General features: G+C 46.1%; 1 protein-coding gene across 6 annotated transcripts in view; it reads right to left on the bottom strand.

Annotated features, from left to right (window-relative positions):
* The window catches only part of LARP4B (La ribonucleoprotein 4B), an 843,857-nt gene that overhangs the window by 486,476 nt on the left and 338,087 nt on the right, over positions 1 to 19,294 (bottom strand). For all 6 annotated transcript variants that reach the window (XM_085631918.1, XM_085631912.1, XM_085631915.1 and 3 more), the window contains one exon: positions 16,668 to 16,771. In XM_085631918.1, the coding sequence (XP_085488044.1) occupies positions 16,668 to 16,771 (104 nt within the window). The remainder of the gene's footprint in view (positions 1 to 16,667; positions 16,772 to 19,294) is intronic.

The raw sequence follows: 19,294 nt of genomic DNA, 5'->3' as shown, positions 1-19,294 counted from the left end.
ACCCACCAGAGTGCTTGGTGCTTATGTAGAAGTGTGGCTATTATACATGGGAATCTACTCCCAAGCCACTGAGCACCTACCTTGATCGGGTCTGCAGCGACAAGTGGAACTCTCGGAGTATGAAGATATCTATCTGCACACACACACACAGGTATGTATATATATATATATATATATATATATATATATATATATATATATATATATATATATATATATATGTGCATATGTATGTGTGTAATAAATGGAAATCTTAAGAGAACACAAAGTGATACCATTGAAATAGAACCGGAAGCCTATCAACAGTCCAATTTTCCAAACTGGAGATATTTTTCAATTGCATTTCTTTGAAACATCAGAAAAGAAAATTTCCAATTAATAAACTGAAAGAGGCTTTGTAGCATAATCCCATTTTGCAGTTTCCTCTCTAATTTGAAAAACATTTCACAAACAAGGGCAAGGAAGCCAAAAAGACTGCAGTTTTGTAGGGTATGTAGACTGTCCCTTTCAGAATACAGTAACCTTCAATACTCCATTTTGCCTTGAAATACATTCCTGGATAACCACTAGTTACTTTGAAGGAAAAAGTACAAATCATCATATTACACCTACTAACTGCAGGCCTTCATTTAAGATTGGGTGCAGAGGGAGGGGTGTACTTAATGATATTAAGGAAGAATTAGGATTACATGTAATTTTTCCCTTCACGGATGGTCAAACTTGATCGAACGCTCATCCCTCGTCACCACATCTTAAATAGAACAGAAATAAAAATTGGCAGCCAAGAAAACTATCAAACCATACTGAGTCAGAATCAAACAGGTATTTTTGCACAGCTTGACATCCAGCTGCATTTAAACAATAGTGCTTAGAAAAATTATCAACACATTTCCAAGCTGCAGCTTCCCAAATCTCAGACAGGTTTCTTGACCATGCAGCCACAGACACCTTACTCCTTGTTGTTTTAGCCTTAGGTTTTCCTCACAATGGTTTGTTAGCCAACACTTTACATAAGCAGATACAAGAAACAATTGACCTAGATATTGACTTTTACAGGCTGGATAATAGGATCTTAATAACCTATAATTAAATAATAGTTGATTACTTTTTGTGATTTCTACAAATCCAATATGCCCAAATACCACTTTAGGACTCTACAGATCTCCAAGATATGAAGTTAATTCTCTGCTGGAGTACCAGGGTTCCTGAACAAATACAGTGAAAGATATATTAGTTTAAAACAAATTCTGGGGCAACTTAGGAAGAAAAGATGGATGAATCCAAAACCAACCTATCCAAATAGAAATACATGAAGGTTCCCGAGTAGACTTACCTGAATTTAACTAAGCCTACTAACCGAAGTCAGGCAAATCGGAAAAGCAGCTTTCCACAAGAGATGCTTCAAAGATGCTAGGAGTATAGCCTTGAATGGTAGCCCTAATAATCTTGATAAAATCACATTTAATTACAAGGAGGAGTAGTTTCCAAATGGGAGGAGACCCCTTCCTTAAATCTTCTAAAAACTTATAACTGGAATAATGAAAAAAGGATTTTTACCTAAGGTTCTTCCTGTAGGGTGTGATGACTGCTAAATGTACCCTAATGGACAAGTGTTGCAAGCTTGTTTTAAAAAGATGCAATAGGTAAGGTTGAATTACCACTTCGTGGCAAGAGTAAGGATCCAAACATTCTGCCGATACTATAATTAGAGCAGTTTCAAAATGAAATCGTATGACACCCTTCTATTTGATCTAGAAGACTCTTTAATGATATTGATGAAATCTTAAGGCAAGTTCATACTGAATACATTTAGGAGCCATGAAATTAGGTTCACGGATGCTAGACCTAAAACACCCATCTGTGGAACTCAGTCAAGAGATTCGGCTTACATGGTATTCACTTGTGAGGGCACTGGCTCTCGGATAGATTAAGTATATACGTGAACCAATCAATGTAAATAGGAGCAGAAAGATCAAAATGTTTTGAAGTGATACAAGTTATGTCCCACTAAATACTTAATTACCCTAAAAGAATACTGGACAACCCTTGATGTACATGCAGAATATCACAGATAATTTACAGATTTACTACATATAGGCAAGATTTATTGCCAAACTTTACAAACAAAAAAAACCTGTATTAACCAAAATCTAGCTGTCTACATGTGTAAAATATATACATTACAATTTCAGAACTGTCAAAGCAGAGTCTACACATCTCCTGCTGATTTACTGCCATGCACAAAGCACCCATATTTTCCCCAAAGTAAAAATATGAGTGAAAATGGATTATTTTGTGTCAAATAGGTTGATACATTTAAATAGACTTGTTTTATCCTGGCTTCATAAGATGTTCTGTATAAAGCATTTTATTTTTCTACAAATCCAAATAATAAAGTACTCTGGGTCTTAGTATTAGTTGGTTCATTATTGCTTCTTCAAAACCTGCAAAATGATGGCTTTCTAACCAGCGAGATCCCTCTCACTTCCAGCAATTCTTTCCCAGTATTAAGATATCTTGCATACGGGAAAGAATGAACAAAGCATCATGATTAATGATAGTCCTCATAAGTGATTATAAACTGCCAATTTATGACAGCCTTCAAATCTTAATTTTTAACAAAGATTTGTCAATGAGACTTTTTAACTAGTGAAGTCTCAAACAAAAAGCTTTTCGGGTGCGCTGCGTATTTTATTATTAATTGTGAAGGAGACCCGAATAAACTGCCACCTAACCAGGACTTAAATAGTAAGCTGTTGTAATGTTACTTAAACACCTTATAACAAACTTAGACAATGGAACTCTTTTTAGGCATACATACACAACGTGTAAAGACATTGTGCAGTTAGTTACTCAAAGTAAAGGAAGCCAATGGGTAAAGTGGGTTAACCCACTGTTCTATGCTGCATATTGTGGTGGGCAGAAGCAAAATATGAACGACAATTTAACAGACCAAACGATGAAGCCCATTAACCAAATGCCCCTCTTCATATGTTTATTATTTTACAGGCCAGACCTAAAGAGAAGCAAAATCCACCAACACATGCCTTAGTTGGCAATAACGTAAGCACAAGTGGCCTTGCCTGGTGCAAATCAGCAGCTTAAATACTGGAATTCCTCTAGGCATGTATTTATTTTGCCTGAGTACATGCATAATCCATAGGTTGGAGATGGACGATGCTCAATTTTATCATCTTACTGGCTGTGAAGTCTGTAATACAGTTAACATTGTACAACCAATAGAGACACAATCTAACTTTTTCCTTTGGCTAGGTAATGTAGGCAACCCAAATTGCTTAGTCACACATCTAAGTAATTTAAAGCGGCACAGTACTCCAATTTTGCTCTGCTGAGTAGCCACGGCCCTGAAAATGTACATTTGATTTTAAATCAAATGCCATAATATCAGTCTTATTGCTATTTACACTTGTTATATTCCTCCCAGGACTGCAAGGTTCTTTGAAGATCCACATATGTGCAATCCAACACCAATGTCACATCAGCATATTACATTACATGTATAAGCTATTGATTTGGCCAGGGTGAAAAAGCTTTTTCATTTGCTAAAGCGAACAGAGGTCTGCATTATAGGTACTAAAAAGCAGGTGAGCCAACACACAGCCCTGCTCCAACCTACTATTCGTACTAATGCAGCCCGAAAGTTTGATACCCTTAGCCCACTTTTACCAGGGTACAGCTGTCCTCATACAGAGTTTGAAAAACTCCTAATAATGTGATATCTATGACCAACGCTTTTAATTTCAATTCGAGAAACTGTCCAATAAGACGGATCAGTTTTAAAAATGGCAAACTGTAAGCCCTGAACTCCAGAAGCACCATCTTTCCTGCATATGTATCACCTTTGTTAATTTTTGTTTAATAAACTGGAGACTAATCCATTGGTTTTTGGTACATCAGTCTAGAGCGGAGTCCAAAACCATGCTTGATGTTATCTTGCAGATACATAATTCTAAAGTAAGATCCATGTAGGGATTATTAAGGTGGGCGTCCAGACCATCAGGCTGAAACTGTTTAAAGCAGTATCATTGGGTACTTTGTCTGACCAGGTATTGAAGGACCAGAACTACCTTTGGTCCAACTTTTTACAAATCAATTTTAATCTTAGCCAGTGTGATTCCTCCTGGTTTTCCTACCTTTCTTATCAAATATGCTTTTTTTTAACACATCATTGATGTTTATTCCTGTTATTGAGTCCTGCATCAAGCTAAGTTCTGAACACATTCAACTAGGTTTCTTTCTTAGCTGTTTTGTATACCAGACTTTACTTGGTTGAGATTTAGGATTGCTGCAGTCTAAAATGGGCTGATGGTGGCAGAGCATCTTGAAGGTCAACCAAAAAAATGACCAATTCGTAATTTTCTGGTCCAACTCCAATTCTTATGTTAAGTGTATTAGTGCTGCCATTACTTATTAAAAAGTTTTAACAATGGGAGGCTGTCACCCATTTTACAATTCCAATGTACCCTACGTGATTGAGGTGACCCATCTAACCTTCCAACAACAATCATGCATTCTAATTGCAGGAGTATTAGTAAATTATCGCTTTTCTCACAAGTGCATTTGTACACTGGGTTGGCATATAATCCAAGGGAAGGGGCAGTATATAATCTAAAACAGCCTTACAATGCCTTGAGACATGGGTGTAGTTACAAAGAGTCTAACGAAGTAGGAACATAAATGAATTTAAGACCAAACCGATGCATATGGTTCATTTATTCACTGCCAGCTTTGCCTTCTCTCTAACAGAGGGAAACAGTTCGGAATTAATCATACAGCATTTCCCCATTCAAAGCCATTTGTATCTTCTGGAATAATCATCTCGAAATTAAAATTCTCTGCAATTACAGCATTACATTTCTTATATTCTAAAACTTAGGGACGCAACACCAGTGGCTGATTTGTCCCTTTCAATTGCGGCTCAGCACAGTCCTGGAGGACCCACCCACACAAACGTATTGCCTCGCTCCTTGGGAAGAAAGTTCAAATGGCAAAGTAGTGACAGCAGAAATTCCTGAATTCTGTGGTAAGGTCCTTGGTGAAGATGAAGCGATCTTAGGAGCACTAAGACTCGCTGAAGAGCTCTTCGGTATGACAACCTTGGGAGTTAATGAAGCTTTAATGGCTTCATTACACAGGATCTCCTTGAGGAATTGCTAGAAAGAAAAGTAAATCTATCTAACCCCTTCTTGAGACATTTTCTTTCAATTACAAAGATTTAAGAGTTCACATGGATCACCTTGACAGCAACTGATTGAACAGTGATTAACGTATAGTTTCTTACTAGTCGGTGTACTTTTGCAGCTTGAAGACTTTCTGGATTCACTATGCTGTGCATTATCCTGCCATCTAGTGGTTGGGACCGGAATCGTAGTATTTCTTTTTTTTTTTTCGTGGCCCAGGTGGGCGTCGACATCCCACCATTTTGTGTCCTTCGTGACATTGACGCGCTTCGTCGCCATCTTCAGATTCTTTTTTTCTTGTCTTGTGTTATCTTCTTTTGTTGGTCCATTTAGTTATGATTGCAATTTTATCCTCCTTCTCCTGTCTCATCTTTCTGGCAGAGGGGGGTGGGATCGCTAGTGAATCCAGAAAGTCTTCAAGCTGCAAAACTACACTGACACAAACTATAAGTTTTGCAACGTGAATCTTTCTGGATTCACTATGCTGTGCATAGACTTAGTAGCCGTTTCTCCTTATTGTGGTGGTTGGGTGGAAGATGAGCACTGGTTACTGAAAATGTGTTGTAAGACCTTCTGTCCCACTTGCACTTCCTTATTCATTTGAATATCCACACAGTAGAGATTAGTGAATGTATGCACTGAAGACCATGATGCAGCTTGGCAAATGTCTTGAATAGGTGTGTTCGCTAGAAACGCAATTGTTGCTCCTTTCTTCCTTGTAGAGTGAGCTTGAGTTGCTCCTTGTAACTCTTGTCCTGCCCACTTGTGGCAGAGTTGAATTGCTAGTGCAATCCACTGTGCAATGGTGTTTTTGGGGACTAGCCGTCCCAGAAAACTGCTTGCAAAGGATACAAAGAACTGTTCCGTTTTCCTGCAATCCTTTGTCCTTTCTATATAGTGCATGACACCCCCTCTGGCGTCTAGTGTGTGTAGCGCCCTTTCTGTGCTTGTAGTAGGTTTTTGGCAAAAAAGTGGGTCCGTTCTCATTACAATCCGGTCATTGTGTACTTGTAGGTAGGGCTCTTGGGAGTGTTAGCGCTTGCAATTCACTTACTCTTCGTAGCGACGTGATAGCCACTAAGAAGGCTGTCTTTAGTGTGAGCATGTGCAGTGTTGCCTTGTGAATAGGTTCAAAGGGCGCCTTCATCAATTGAGTTAGCACCACGTTGAGGTTCCATGTCGGTGCTGGCATCCTTTTTGGGGGTGTGATCCTTTTAGCTCCTTCCAGAAATCTTTTTACTACTTGGGAGGTGAAGAAACTACTATCGCCGCTAAGTGCACCCTTAGGGATGTGTAGCTTAGTTTGCTTTGTAGCAGGTGTGTTAAGTATTTTAGCACTGTGGATTCCCTTGTGATATTCCGTTGTAGTTTCCTTGATGCACCATTGGGAGAACCTTTTCCATTTTGCTATGTAGCACTTCCTTGTTGTCGGTCTCCTCGCCTCCGAGTACTGCCATAGTACTTGCCGGTAGATTGCGGTGTGCAAATTCTAGGTCTTCAGGAGCCATGCTGTTAGGCTGAGGCGCTCTGGCTCTGGGTGCAGTACCATTCCGTTCTGCATTGTTAACAGGTCCCTTCTTTTTGGGAACCTGTGTGCTGGTTCTTGTGCCATTTTTACGATCTGTGAGAACCAGGACTGTCTGGCCCACTGAGGTGCTATCAGTATTAGTGTCATGTTGCTGATCCTGCATTTGTTAAGTACCCTGAGTATCAGTGGTATTGGGGGGGAAAAGCGTATGCAAATGTCTTTGACCAACTTATTCACAGCGCATTCTCTTGTGACTGATGGTCTGGTTGTCTGGATGCGAAGTGTTGGCATTTTGCATTCTTGTGTGTTGCAAATAAGTCTATTTGTGGTGTTCCACACCTTTGGAATATTTTTTCTATTTCCTGCTGGTTGATCTCCCATGCGTGTGATGCTGACGTCTGCCTGCTGAGTCGGTCTGCTTCAACATTGTCCTTCCCTGGTAGATGTATTGCTACTAGGTCTATCCTCAGTGGAATGGCCCATGTCCATATCGCCTGTGCTAGTTCCGAAGGCGCTACTGAGTGTGTTCCTACTTGCTTGTTGATGTAGAATATGGTCGTGGTTTTGTCTGTTTGAATCAACACCCTGTTCCCGTACAGCTCCTTCCGAAATGCTTTTAAGGCTAGGAACACTGTCTTTGGCTCTAGGTCAGTGGTTCCCAAACTTTTGACTCCTGAGGACCCCCATTGAGTCACCACTGGAAGCCGGGGACCCCCAAGCAATTTGTAGGATTTAAATTTCAAACATTAAAACAGTAATTCGAAAAAAATAAACAAACGTGTGCACTCAAAACAAATACTCAAATTACTAAGGATTTTAGGGGCATATTTACAAGTCCCTATCGCCATGGGAACATCACTTTTTGCGATGTTCCTGTGGCAATAGGGGCTTTGCCTTATTTACAAGGCAGCGTTAATGTGGCTTAACGCTGCCTTGTAAATAAGGCCCCCTTTCACGCAATGCTTAGCGTGAAAAAGGTGGGCAGTGGGAGTTGCAGTGGGCGTTTCACTCCAACGCCCATTGATTTTGACGCTGCCTTCTATTTACAAGGTCAGCTTAAATAGGAGACAGCACCAAAATTAAGACCATGAAAAACCTGGTCTTAACTTGGCGAAATGAGAAGTGGTGCCTGATTTCTCCTCGTTTTTGCCTTTTCCAACAGAAAAAGCAAAACACCTTTGATTGTTTATGTTCAGGATGGTGACCCTTCCTGCACATAAACAATCTTTAACCCCTTCAGTGCCCATGACGAGCTGGACTCGTCATGGGCCGCGGTGGCGCTGTGCCCATGACGAGTCCAGCTCGTCATAGACCCCGCCCGCTAATGCAACGGCCGGCACTGGGCGGGGAAAGGGGCGGGCACTGAAGGGGTTAAGAAAAATGACGTTTTGTAACTTCCATGTGTGCTGCATTAGGCAGCACACATAGAAGTGACAAAAAGGCATTACAAAATTGTTCATATGCAGGAAGTGGGAACATAGCAGCATCAGGATAATGATAGACTGGGAATAAACATATGTTGCTAACTTTTACCATGCAGTTTGCAAGCAGCTCTTTGACAGTTTATAGGACACTGTGCTAGATTACAACTGTCCCTTATGAATTGCACAGTGACAAAAGAATCTCTGTGACAAAATCAGTAGCCCACTGACCTATGCACATAAAATACTGTTTTTAAAATGCATTGTACACGTTCTTTGCAGTAGGCATATTAACCCTCTGCGTCACATTAGATAAGTCAAAACTGTCACTAGACAAAACTTTCCTCTCTCTCCAGCAGGTACATTAATCACTGGCATTTTCTTGACACTTTTATAGTTGCTCGAAAACTGCTAATTTTACAAGGAACTTTGCAGTGCTTTTAAAACTGCTGCCTGCGGACCCCCTGGGAATGTGCCACGGACCCCTGGGGGTCCTCGGACCCCAGTTTGGGAAACACTGCTCTAGGTAGTTGATGTGTTTTACCGCATCTTTCTGTGTCCATAACCCCCTTATCTTGAGTTGGTTCATGTGCGCTCCCCATCCCAGGTGGAAGGCATCTGTTGTGATGGTCACTGTTGGAGTTGGTGGTGTGAATGGCTTCCCCTGTGCTATGTTTCTTTGTTCCAAAACGATATTCCCTGCTGCACTGCATGTGTGACAACCACTAGATCTTCCCAATTCCCTGTTGCTTGTGACCATTGCTGTTGGAGCCATTCTTGGAATGGTCTCATGTGGAGTCGAATATTTGGGACTGGGTGTATGCATGACGCCATCATTCCCATGAGCTTGCTCACCGTCCTCACTGTCAGAGCTTGCCCCTTGTGGTAGCGATGTGTCTCCTTCAGTAGTGCCTGTGTTCTCCTCACGCTGGGGAACACCTTGCCTTGTATGGTGTTGATCGCTGCCCCTAGGAATATCTTCACCTGCTCTGGTACTGTTGAGGATTTTCCCCAATGTATTGAAAACCCTAGTTGCATGAGCAGTTGAGTAACCTGCTGAATGTGTTGTTGCATTGGCTGTATGAGTTTGCCTTTACAAGCCAGTCGTCGAGGTACGGGTATACGTGTATCCCTTGCCTCCATAGGTGTGCTGCTACCGCAGCTATGCATTTTATAAACAACCTTGGTGCGGATTTTAGCCTGAATGCCAAAACTGTGAACTGGTTGCGAGTTTCCTTGATCACAAATCTTAGTAGGTGTTTGTGTCTTTTGTTCATGGGGATGTGTACGTAAGAGTCTTTTAGGTCTATAGTTGCCATGTAATACCCTTCCTGTATCTGGGGTTTTGCTTCTTGCAGAGAGGTCATCTTGAATCTTTGAGTCCTTACGAATTTGATTAAGAACCGTAGGTCCAAGATAGGTCTTAACATTTCGTCTACTTTTGGTACTAGGAAGTAGTTGGAGTAGACCCCCTTGTTTCTTTCGTTGTACGGCACTGTCTCTATTGCCTCCTTATTTAGGAGCTCCTGTGCCTCTAGCAGCAAGAGTGATAGTTCTGCTGTAGAGTGTCCCTTGTAGTTTGGCCTCTTGTTTGGAGGTGGACTTTCTAGTTCTATGCAGTAGCTGTGTTGTATGATGTTTAGTATCCATTTGTCGGTTGTGACCTTCTTCCACTCCTGGAAGAAGTGTCCGATTCTGCCTCCTACAGGTGTTATGGGCTCGAGGAGCTGTTTGGCTTGTGGTACTAATAGTTTGTCTTTTCCCTTGTATTGTCGCCCCCGTAGAGGTGTTGAGTGGGTGGGTGTCCTTCATACAACGGAGTAATTTGGAGGTGGGCTGCTGTCCTCCTCTTCTTGTCTGACATTGTCCGTTCGAGCGCCCTCGAAAGGATTTGCCCCGTAGCTGGTACTGCCAGCTTTGCTGTTGCAGTCCCAGTTGCCTCCTTGGTAACCCTGTTGGAAGGCTTGATGTGATGTTCCCGGCTGGCTGTTTCCTCTGCCTGCCGGTCTTCTTGAGGGAGTGCCCCTTCTCATCCCCCTGAACTGCAGCTCTCCCATGGACCTTGCCGTTTCATTGTCCTTTTTTAGCTGCGTCAGTTTTTCGTCAAATGGAGTCCCGAACCGTTGTTCTCCGTTGAAGGGTGTGTTCAGGATGTTATTTTGGACTTCTGGCTTGAAGCCAGAGATCCTCAGCCAGGCATGCCTTCTCTCCGTAACCCCAATCATCATCTGCCAACTGGATGTCTGCTCTGCATCCAGGGCCGATTTTAGGCATGTGTTAGTCATGTTCCTGCCTTCTTCCACAAGGTGGTATGCCCTCTGTTGGTACTGCTCCGGGAGATGTTTGAGCAGTTGGCAGACTTCCTCCCAATGCTGGTAGGCATGTCTGTTAATTAAGGCATTTGAGATGGCGATTGAATAGCCGCACTCCTCCCCATTTTCTTCCCTGTGAGGTCCATCCTCCTGCTCTCCTTGTCTGGAGGTGGTCCAGAGTTAGTGGGTACGTTGGCCCTCTTCCTAGCTGTCGATGCTATTATCGAGTCAGCAGGTACCGATCCCTGAATATATGTTGGGTCTTATGAGAAATGTTTATATTTCTTTTCTGTCCTCGGGGTCACTGACTTACAAACAGCTAGCTTCCTGAAGGCCTCCCCGCCCTGGTCCAGCACACTTGGGAGCATGCGTAGGAATTGGCTCCTGGTCTGTGTAGGAAGCAGAGTCTCCACGAGAAAACAAGCTTTGGGCTTCTCCTCTAGCTTCACTCCATAAGTGGCTGCAGCTGTTTTTTTGACCATATTGTATATGCCAATGTCGTCCGGCGGCGAAGGCCTCAACGGATATGACTCTACACCCGCTTCTGGGTTTTCGGCGTCAAGATCCTGCCACTCCAGGTCTTGCGCCTCTGAGGATGTCGAGTCTTGGTAGGTCTGTTGATCCTCTTCGCCTTCTGCCTCGAAGTAATCTAGGCCCTCTTCCTCCTGTTCTTGGGCTGGTTCCGGCGGATCAGGGTCCTCGACCCCTTCTTAGAGCTCTGCTTCGGCTGCGCGCTTCGAAGGGATGGTGTACAGGCTCATCCGGTCGTTGAAATCCTTCTTTCTCTGGAGGATGTTTGCCATTTCGGCCTCGAGCCTTCTCCTCTTCTTCTCCATCTCGGCCGCTTGTTCCGTGTCGAGAGCTCCGGCGCTTCGCTTCGTGGTCATCGGTCTCAAAGTCACCTTTAACTCTTTTTCCCTCGGAGTCGAGCGATCCTTTACAAGACTGGGCTTCGACGACCTAGGTTTCTCTAGAGTTTTCGCCGGCTTGGAGTCCTTTTCAAATTATCCGTGGGGCTGTCTGTCCTTGGGTTCAGCTGCGGGCGTCGAGAGTTTTGGCGGCAGCGCTCCTTTCAAGGACTTCGCATCACTCTTTCGAGCGTCGGTCGGGGTTTTTTGGGTCGACGACTCTTCTCGCCTTTGCCGACTTCTTCTCGGTCTCAACAACCGTGCAGTCTTCTGGTCCCTCCACGATGTTGTCGTCTTCACCACTGGAGAGGCCCAAGTCTCGGAGCAATGGGGGTGGTCCTTGCCCCTGCATGGTGTAGTTTGCCCTTCACTGCCTCTCCCGAACTCTGAGGGTCTTATGTGTGAACGCCGAGCAGGCGTTGCAGTCTTCGCTTCGATGGTCAAGCGGCAGGCAGAGGTTGCAAACTGGGTGTTGGTCCTTCTGCGCGTATTTGAGGTGGCAATTGTCGCAGAATTTGAATGAAGTTTTGTCCATCTCCACGCTCAGGGAGCCCCCCCGTGTGCGCATTCTCATTTGGACGTCAAAGATCTTGGTGTTTGCCCTCCTTTTCGTCGTCCCGGTTGTCCGGCCTGCAGTCGGTGTGCTGAAATCTCCAATCTAAACTAGTTTTTGCTGATGTTCATCAATTCCTTCTTCAAAAGTTTCTGGAACTCTTCCGTGACGATCCAGACCCAACGGCAGAAAAAAGAATCTGAAGATGGTGACCAAAGGTGGGAGCTTCCGCCGGAAGGGCGTTGACATCACGAAGGACACCAAATGGTGGGATGTCGACACCCACTTGGGCCACGAAAAAAAAAAAAAAAAAAAAAGAAATACTACGATTACGGACCCAACCACTAGATGGCGGGATAATGCACAGCATATTGAATCCTGAAAGATTCACGCTGCAAAACATCTGGAGCCTGAATGGGCTGACGTCAAATGCTGAGATGAACAAAGTCTTGAAATTGAGGACATCCTTGACAGAGAACTTCAGCATCAACATCAGCATTGAGCTGGCCTTTGTTGGAGAGCAGGCCATGAGGCTGTCGATCCTCAACAACGAACCAGCGTAACGCATGTGTTGGGAGTGGATTTTGTTATGCTTACTCCGTTCTTGGAATTCCTCCTGAAGGAATGTTTAGGGACAGAGAACTCAGTACTTTAGAAGTGACCCCTTCAGTGGTTGTTTTATGGAACCCCTGCACCTCTCTGATCTTTTGCCCCTTGAGATCCTCCTCTATTTTCATCAGCAAAGTAGAATGCCCTCATGGTCGCTTCAGGGTTCAACAGGATATATTTTGGGAAAACGTTTATTCCTACAGTGTTGGAACTCGGATGCTAGGCCGTACAAAAGCCCGGTCGGTCATTAGCTGCTTTCTTCTTCCAAGGCTGGGACACTTACCAGGAAGAGATATTATTGCTTGTCAAAAAGGAGAGGAATAAAATGGTAAGAAAACAAAATTCCTGTGAGGAAACTCTTAAAATATCAAACGATGCAGAGTGAAACATCAACAGAATTGTTGGAAAATTTGGGTTGAGGAAAAGCAGTGTTAAACATTTTCATACGTCTTATCACATCTCTTGAGTTGGAAATAAAATCCTATACTCCAGCAACTGCATGTCCAAGGCATGATTTAACACGTTTAAGGTTGTTGGATTCTTAATGGGAAATCTCTATTTCCTAATCTTCAAGACTGCGGCTCATCTGCCTGTATTTTTCCTTCATTTCTTGTTTGCTTTTCAAATTTGTGTAGAGGTGGCAAGTCGGGACCATGCTTGTTTATTAGAACTATGGTTTTTTACAAAACTGGGTGGATAAACACTTGAAATGTGCTAAACTGGTCTGGGATAAGACACAATTTCTATTTTATTGGTAGCATTAGGTGCTTTTTAAGGGTTAGGTAGGTATGTGTAGGTGGGCAGGGGTGTGTGTGTGTGTGTAGGTGGGTGGGTGTGTGTGTAGGTGTGTGGGTGTGTGTGTAGGTGTGTAGGGGTGTGTGTAGGTGGGTAGGGGCGTGTGTGTAGGTGGGCAGGGGCACGTGTGTAGGTGGGCAGGGGCACGTGTGTAGGTGGGCAGGGGCACGTGTGTAGGTGGGCAGGGGCACGTGTGTAGGTGGGCAGGGGCACGTGTGTAGGTGGGCAGGGGCGCGTGTGTAGGTGGGCAGGGGCGCGTGTGTAGGTGGGCAGGGGCGCGTGTGTAGGTGGGCAGGGGCGCGTGTGTAGGTGGGCAGGGGCGCGTGTGTAGGTGGGCAGGGGCGCGTGTGTAGGTGGGCAGGGGCGCGTGTGTAGGTGGGCAGGGGCGCGTGTGTAGGTGGGCAGGGGCGCGTGTGTAGGTGGGCAGGGGCGCGTGTGTAGGTGGGCAGGGGCGCGTGTGTAGGTGGGCAGGGGCGCGTGTGTGTGTGGGCAGGGGCGCGTGTGTGGGCAGGGGCGCGTGTGTGGGCAGGGGCGCGTGTGTGGGCAGGGGCGCGTGTGTGGGCAGGGGCGCGTGTGTGGGCAGGGGCGCGTGTGTAGGCAGGGGCGCGTGTGTGGGCAGGGGCGCGTGTGTAGGCAGGGGCGCGTGTGTAGGCAGGGGCGCGTGTGTGGGCAGGGGCGCGTGTGTAGGCAGGGGCGCGTGTGTAGGTAGGTAACAGTGTACGCAGGTAGGTGTGTGGAGGGCGGTGCGAGTCTGTGGAGGGCGGTGCGAGTCTGTGGAGGGCGGTGCGAGTCTGTGGAGGGCGGTGCGAGTCTGTGGAGGGCGGTGCGAGTCTGTGGAGGGCGGTGCGAGTCTGTGGAGGGCGGTGCGAGTCTGTGGAGGGCGGTGCGAGTCTGTGGAGGGCGGTGCGAGTCTGTGGAGGGCGGTGCGAGTCTGTGGAGGGCGGTGCGAGTCTGTGGAGGGCGGTGCGAGTCTGTGGAGGGCGGTGCGAGTCTGTGGAGGGCGGTGCGAGTCTGTGGAGGGCGGTGCGAGTCTGTGGAGGGCGGTGCGAGTCTGTGGAGGGCGGTGCGAGTCTGTGGAGGGCGGTGCGAGTCTGTGGAGGGCGGTGCGAGTCTGTGGAGGGCGGTGCGAGTCTGTGGAGGGCGGTGCGAGTCTGTGGAGGGCGGTGCGAGTCTGTGGAGGGCGGTGCGAGTCTGTGGAGGGCGGTGCGAGTCTGTGGAGGGCGGTGCGAGTCTGTGGAGGGCGGTGCGAGTCTGTGGAGGGCGGTGCGAGTCTGTGGAGGGCGGTGCGAGTCTGTGGAGGGCGGTGCGAGTCTGGAGGGCGGTGCGAGTCTGGAGGGCGGTGCGAGTCTGTGGAGGGCGGTGCGAGTCTGTGGAGGGCGGTGCGAGTCTGTGGAGGGCGGTGCGAGTCTGTGGAGGGCGGTGCGAGTCTGTGGAGGGCGGTGCGAGTCTGTGGAGGGCGGTGCGAGTCTGTGGAGGGCGGTGCGAGTCTGTGGAGGGCGGTGCGAGTCTGTGGAGGGCGGTGCGAGTCTGTGGAGGGCGGTGCGAGTCTGTGGAGGGCGGTGCGAGTCTGTGGAGGGCGGTGCGAGTCTGTGGAGGGCGGTGCGAGTCTGTGGAGGGCGGTGCGAGTCTGTGGAGGGCGGTGCGAGTCTGTGGAGGGCGGTGCGAGTCTGTGGAGGGCGGTGCGAGTCTGTGGAGGGCGGTGCGAGTCTGTGGAGGGCGGTGCGAGTCTGTGGAGGGCGGTGCGAGTCTGTGGAGGGCGGTGCGAGTCTGTGGAGGGCGGTGCGAGTCTGTGGAGGGCGGTGCGAGTCTGTGGAGGGCGGTGCGAGTCTGTGGAGGGCGGTGCGAGTCTGTGGAGGGCGGTGCGAGTCTGTGGAGGGCGGTGCGAGTCTGTGGAGGGCGGTGCGAGTCTGTGGAGGGCGGTGCGAGTCTGTGGAGGGCGGTGCGAGTCTGTGGAGGGCGGTGCGAGTCTGTGGAGGGCGGTGCGAGTCTGTGGAGGGCGGTGCGAGTCTGTGGAGGGCGGTGAGAGTCTGTGGAGGGCGGTGAGAGTCTGTGGAGGGCGGTGAGAGTCTGTGGAGGGCGGTGAGAGTCTGTGGAGGGCGGTGAGAGTCTGTGGAGGGCGGTGAGAGTCTGTGGAGGGCGGTGAGAGTCTGTGGAGGGCGGTGAGAGTCTGTGGAGGGCGGTGAGAGTCTGTGGAGGGCGGTGAGAGTCTGTGGAGGGCGGTGAGAGTCTGTGGAGGGCGGTGAGAGTCTGTGGAGGGCGGTGAGAGTCTGTGGAGGGCGGTGAGAGTCTGTGGAGGGCGGTGAGAGTCTGTGGAGGGCGGTGAGAGTCTGTGGAGGGCGGTGAGAGTCTGTGGAGGGCGGTGAGAGTCTGTGGAGGGCGGTGAGAGTCTGTGGAGGGCGGTGAGAGTCTGTGGAGGGCGGTGAGAGTCTGTGGAGGGCGGTGAGAGTCTGTGGAGGGCGGTGAGAGTCTGTGGAGGGCGGTGAGAGTCTGTGGAGGGCGGTGAGAGTCTGTGGAGGGCGGTGAGAGTCTGTGGAGGGCGGTGAGAGTCTGTGGAGGGCGGTGAGAGTCTGTGGAGGGCGGTGAGAGTCTGTGGAGGGCGGTGAGAGTCTGTGGAGGGCGGTGAGAGTCTGTGGAGGGCGGTGAGAGTCTGTGGAGGGCGGTGAGAGTCTGTGGAGGGCGGTGAGAGTCTGTGGAGGGCGGTGAGAGTCTGTGGAGGGCGGTGAGAGTCTGTGGAGGGCGGTGAGAGTCTGTGGAGGGCGGTGAGAGTCTGTGGAGAGTGTGTGTGTGTTTTGTATTTTACCAGGATCCTGTATATGGCAGAGACACATTTTAATGTTTATGGCAATCATTGAAGATCAGACAACAAAACCATAATTTCTACTTACATGTAATGTTCCAGTTGGCTAACCAACATGAAAGTGATCTGCTGGAAAATGTATCAATGCAACAGCTGGACTGTTGTATAATCTGCTTTATTTCCTTTCAGTTCCTGGAAATAGGCTCTCCCTCAGGCACCCCCACCCACTTCCTAACTTCACTCCATCCCTCAACCCCCCCCCCCTCCCAAAGTCATTTTGAGAGTTTAATCATGTTCAGTTACAAAACTAATGCAATGGAGGGACCAGTCCCTCAAAATTAATGCTGCTACTGACATGAACACCTTAAACCAGTCTTAAAACCTTTTTCTAAACATATAACCACAGAATGACTCCACACTCAGTAACACATTCAAGATTTACACGGTTCTCTCATACATTCAATTAATTCATTGCAAGGTGAAATGTGTGTTGATATGAGCACCTTCTAAACAAACAAAAAGATAGAACTGTGCATTACTTACTTCAATGGGTGTAGCTTCAGGTACTTCACGCAAGATCACAATACAGCGATTCTGATTTGGCCTGACCTTCTCGCCTTTCTCATCCACTTGCACCAAGGGCAAAGCTGTAAGTGGGAAGGAACAATATCTCAGTATACAAACAACAAAAACTGATATTTAATTTCAATAAAAAACTGAAAACCATATTTGTGTTTTACCCCATATTGAATTATTCACCGAATTTGGATATCACTAAAAATAAATATTTACAGAAAATCCTCTTACCCAATAAATTTGTTGTATGCTTATATTTGTATCAAATAGCCTTTTTCATCATCAAACTCCTTTAAAAAACACGAGTTACCAATTGGTTGCCAAACAAGGTGGAGCTTGTAAGGCTACGTCGATGCACTGTATAGACCACAAAGCTTATAGCGAGTGTTACGAGGTAGGTGGAAGCCTAATGTACTTCAGCCTACAGTTTATACAGAACACTAAGGTTTCAGTGATAAACCAATGACCTACGGAACTGTGGTCTCAGCATATCAAAAACTAAAGAAAAATCAAAACTCTTCTCAGTGTGAAAGGTTTTGGTTAATTCTCAACCTATTGCATTTTTTCATAAATTCAATAAGAGGCATAATTCCAGAGTGAAATGATATGATCATCCTCCTATATACCAAGGCGAGTCCAGGTGAAGATGGGAAATGGATACAGCGTGACTCCACGATATGCTACCTTTGGCAGCCTGAAGCAAGGCTGAAAGCTTGCACAGTGTCTTTTCAACCCCTTCATGGCCTATCTACCACTCCATTTGCATAAAGTAAATGCTCAATCGCCTAACCTTGCATGATGTAACAGAATATTTACAATATGCCGACAATACCATACTACCTAGCCATACTCGAATAGGCCATCAAGTGGTTAATAGAGTCCTTAGATAACTATATAACAGCAAACCAGCTAAAGATGAATATAAAGAAAACTAAAATATTTATAATAGGGCGCACTAGAACAAAGTCCTGAATATGGAAAGTAGGCAGAATGGGCACTGACACAGTCAGGACATACAAATACTTAGGAATCACACCTAATGACAGAGTATCGTTCAAAGGCCACTTTAACACCTTGCGAGATAAAACGTTTTCCGTAATTTAAGTCTTTAGAACCCTGCGTGACAAGCTATCATGCCCTTGCCACGAACATTTGGTAGAAATCATGAAGACAAAGGTATTCCTACGTTAGCATATGGATCAGTAATTGTTCGTGTTGCTGATGCCAATTTACTGGACCAGCTACAAATGATAGCCTTTAAATCTGTTTTCAGGACCCAAACGAGCAGTGGCATGCTAAAATTTGGTTGAAATTCAGCCTGCAAAGCTAAAAATTAGTAAGAGTCTGCTTTGTAAAAACCTTATATATTCTGTTTTTATCTGATCCCAGTTCCTTACCCAATTTGTGATGTCAATCAGGCAAGACGCCACGCCAAAAACGTGAAACTAGATAACCATGAACGTATTCTGGATTGACATGCTTTGCATAAATTATACAGTTGGTTTGTTTCTGTTAAAGAGAACTGTATGAAGGGTAGGTGGTACTAAATACATGTTCTAACTTTGATTATCCTTGTGCTTCGTTGCTTAAGTATCACAATTATATAAAAATCCATCCCCTAGAGAGGATGTGAGCTCCTGTAACGTTGGTCATGTCTAGGCAGGGACTTTGAAGTAATCTAATTGTTTAAAGTCTGGAGAGTTGCAGGAAACTAACTATTTTCCCAGATATGAGGTTCCCAACCTCTGCATGCATTCACCAAAGCAAAGGGTCCTGCCCAGCCTACTAGCCGGACAGTACGACTAGTATTGTGGCCTGCCCCTATACATGTCCCATTCCCTATCCGTTGTGGGATTAATGTCACCCCTTATCAGCATGTAACTCGGATGTTCTGTGATCCACCTACTCCAGTCCTTCAATCACGCTTTAGTGATTGATGGAGGGATATACATAGGGTCCATGGTTGCTCCTTGAGTTCTCTACACACCGTCACAAATCTTTTATGCTAGTTTGTTTTGTGACCAACCCTAAATAAAACAAGCATGTGCAATGCAATAGGTCTCGCATTTGCGAGAGTTTGAGCTATTGGTGTTATAAATAGCAATGCCTTTTATTTACGTGTCTTGAAAATTGCAAGCGGTGCGTAAATGCGCACTATGTAGGTTTTCTGTACACAAATAAAATGCATTGTCATTTATAATGCCAATAGCTCAAACTGTCGCAAATGCGAGACCTATTGCATTGCAAATGCTTTTTGTTGTTGTTAAGGGTGTCTTGGTTCTCTTCAGTGGCTGCAATCGAACTCTTGTTTGAAAACAACAATGATTACAAGTAAAGCATCGCGTTCTTGGTAACACAGAGTCTTATTGGAAGCTTATCTGTGGTCATATTTTACTGTGCATGGCGGCATAAACAAGTGTTGTTTGTTAAGTCAATGGATGCCAGTTACACCCACAAAAAAATGAGTTTTCTTGCTCTTTTGCAATTGTATAACATAGGGTTTATCTAACTATTTGGACAGACATGTCTTCCGTAGTATCAGGTTGGTGAGCATGTGGTTCCAAATTCGACATGCAAGTTTTATTGACCACACT

This window comes from Triturus cristatus, chromosome 10 (genome assembly GCF_964204655.1).
Source record: "Triturus cristatus chromosome 10, aTriCri1.1, whole genome shotgun sequence".
Lineage (NCBI taxonomy): Eukaryota > Metazoa > Chordata > Amphibia > Caudata > Salamandridae > Triturus > Triturus cristatus.
This window is presented reverse-complemented; position numbering and strand designations above follow the sequence as displayed.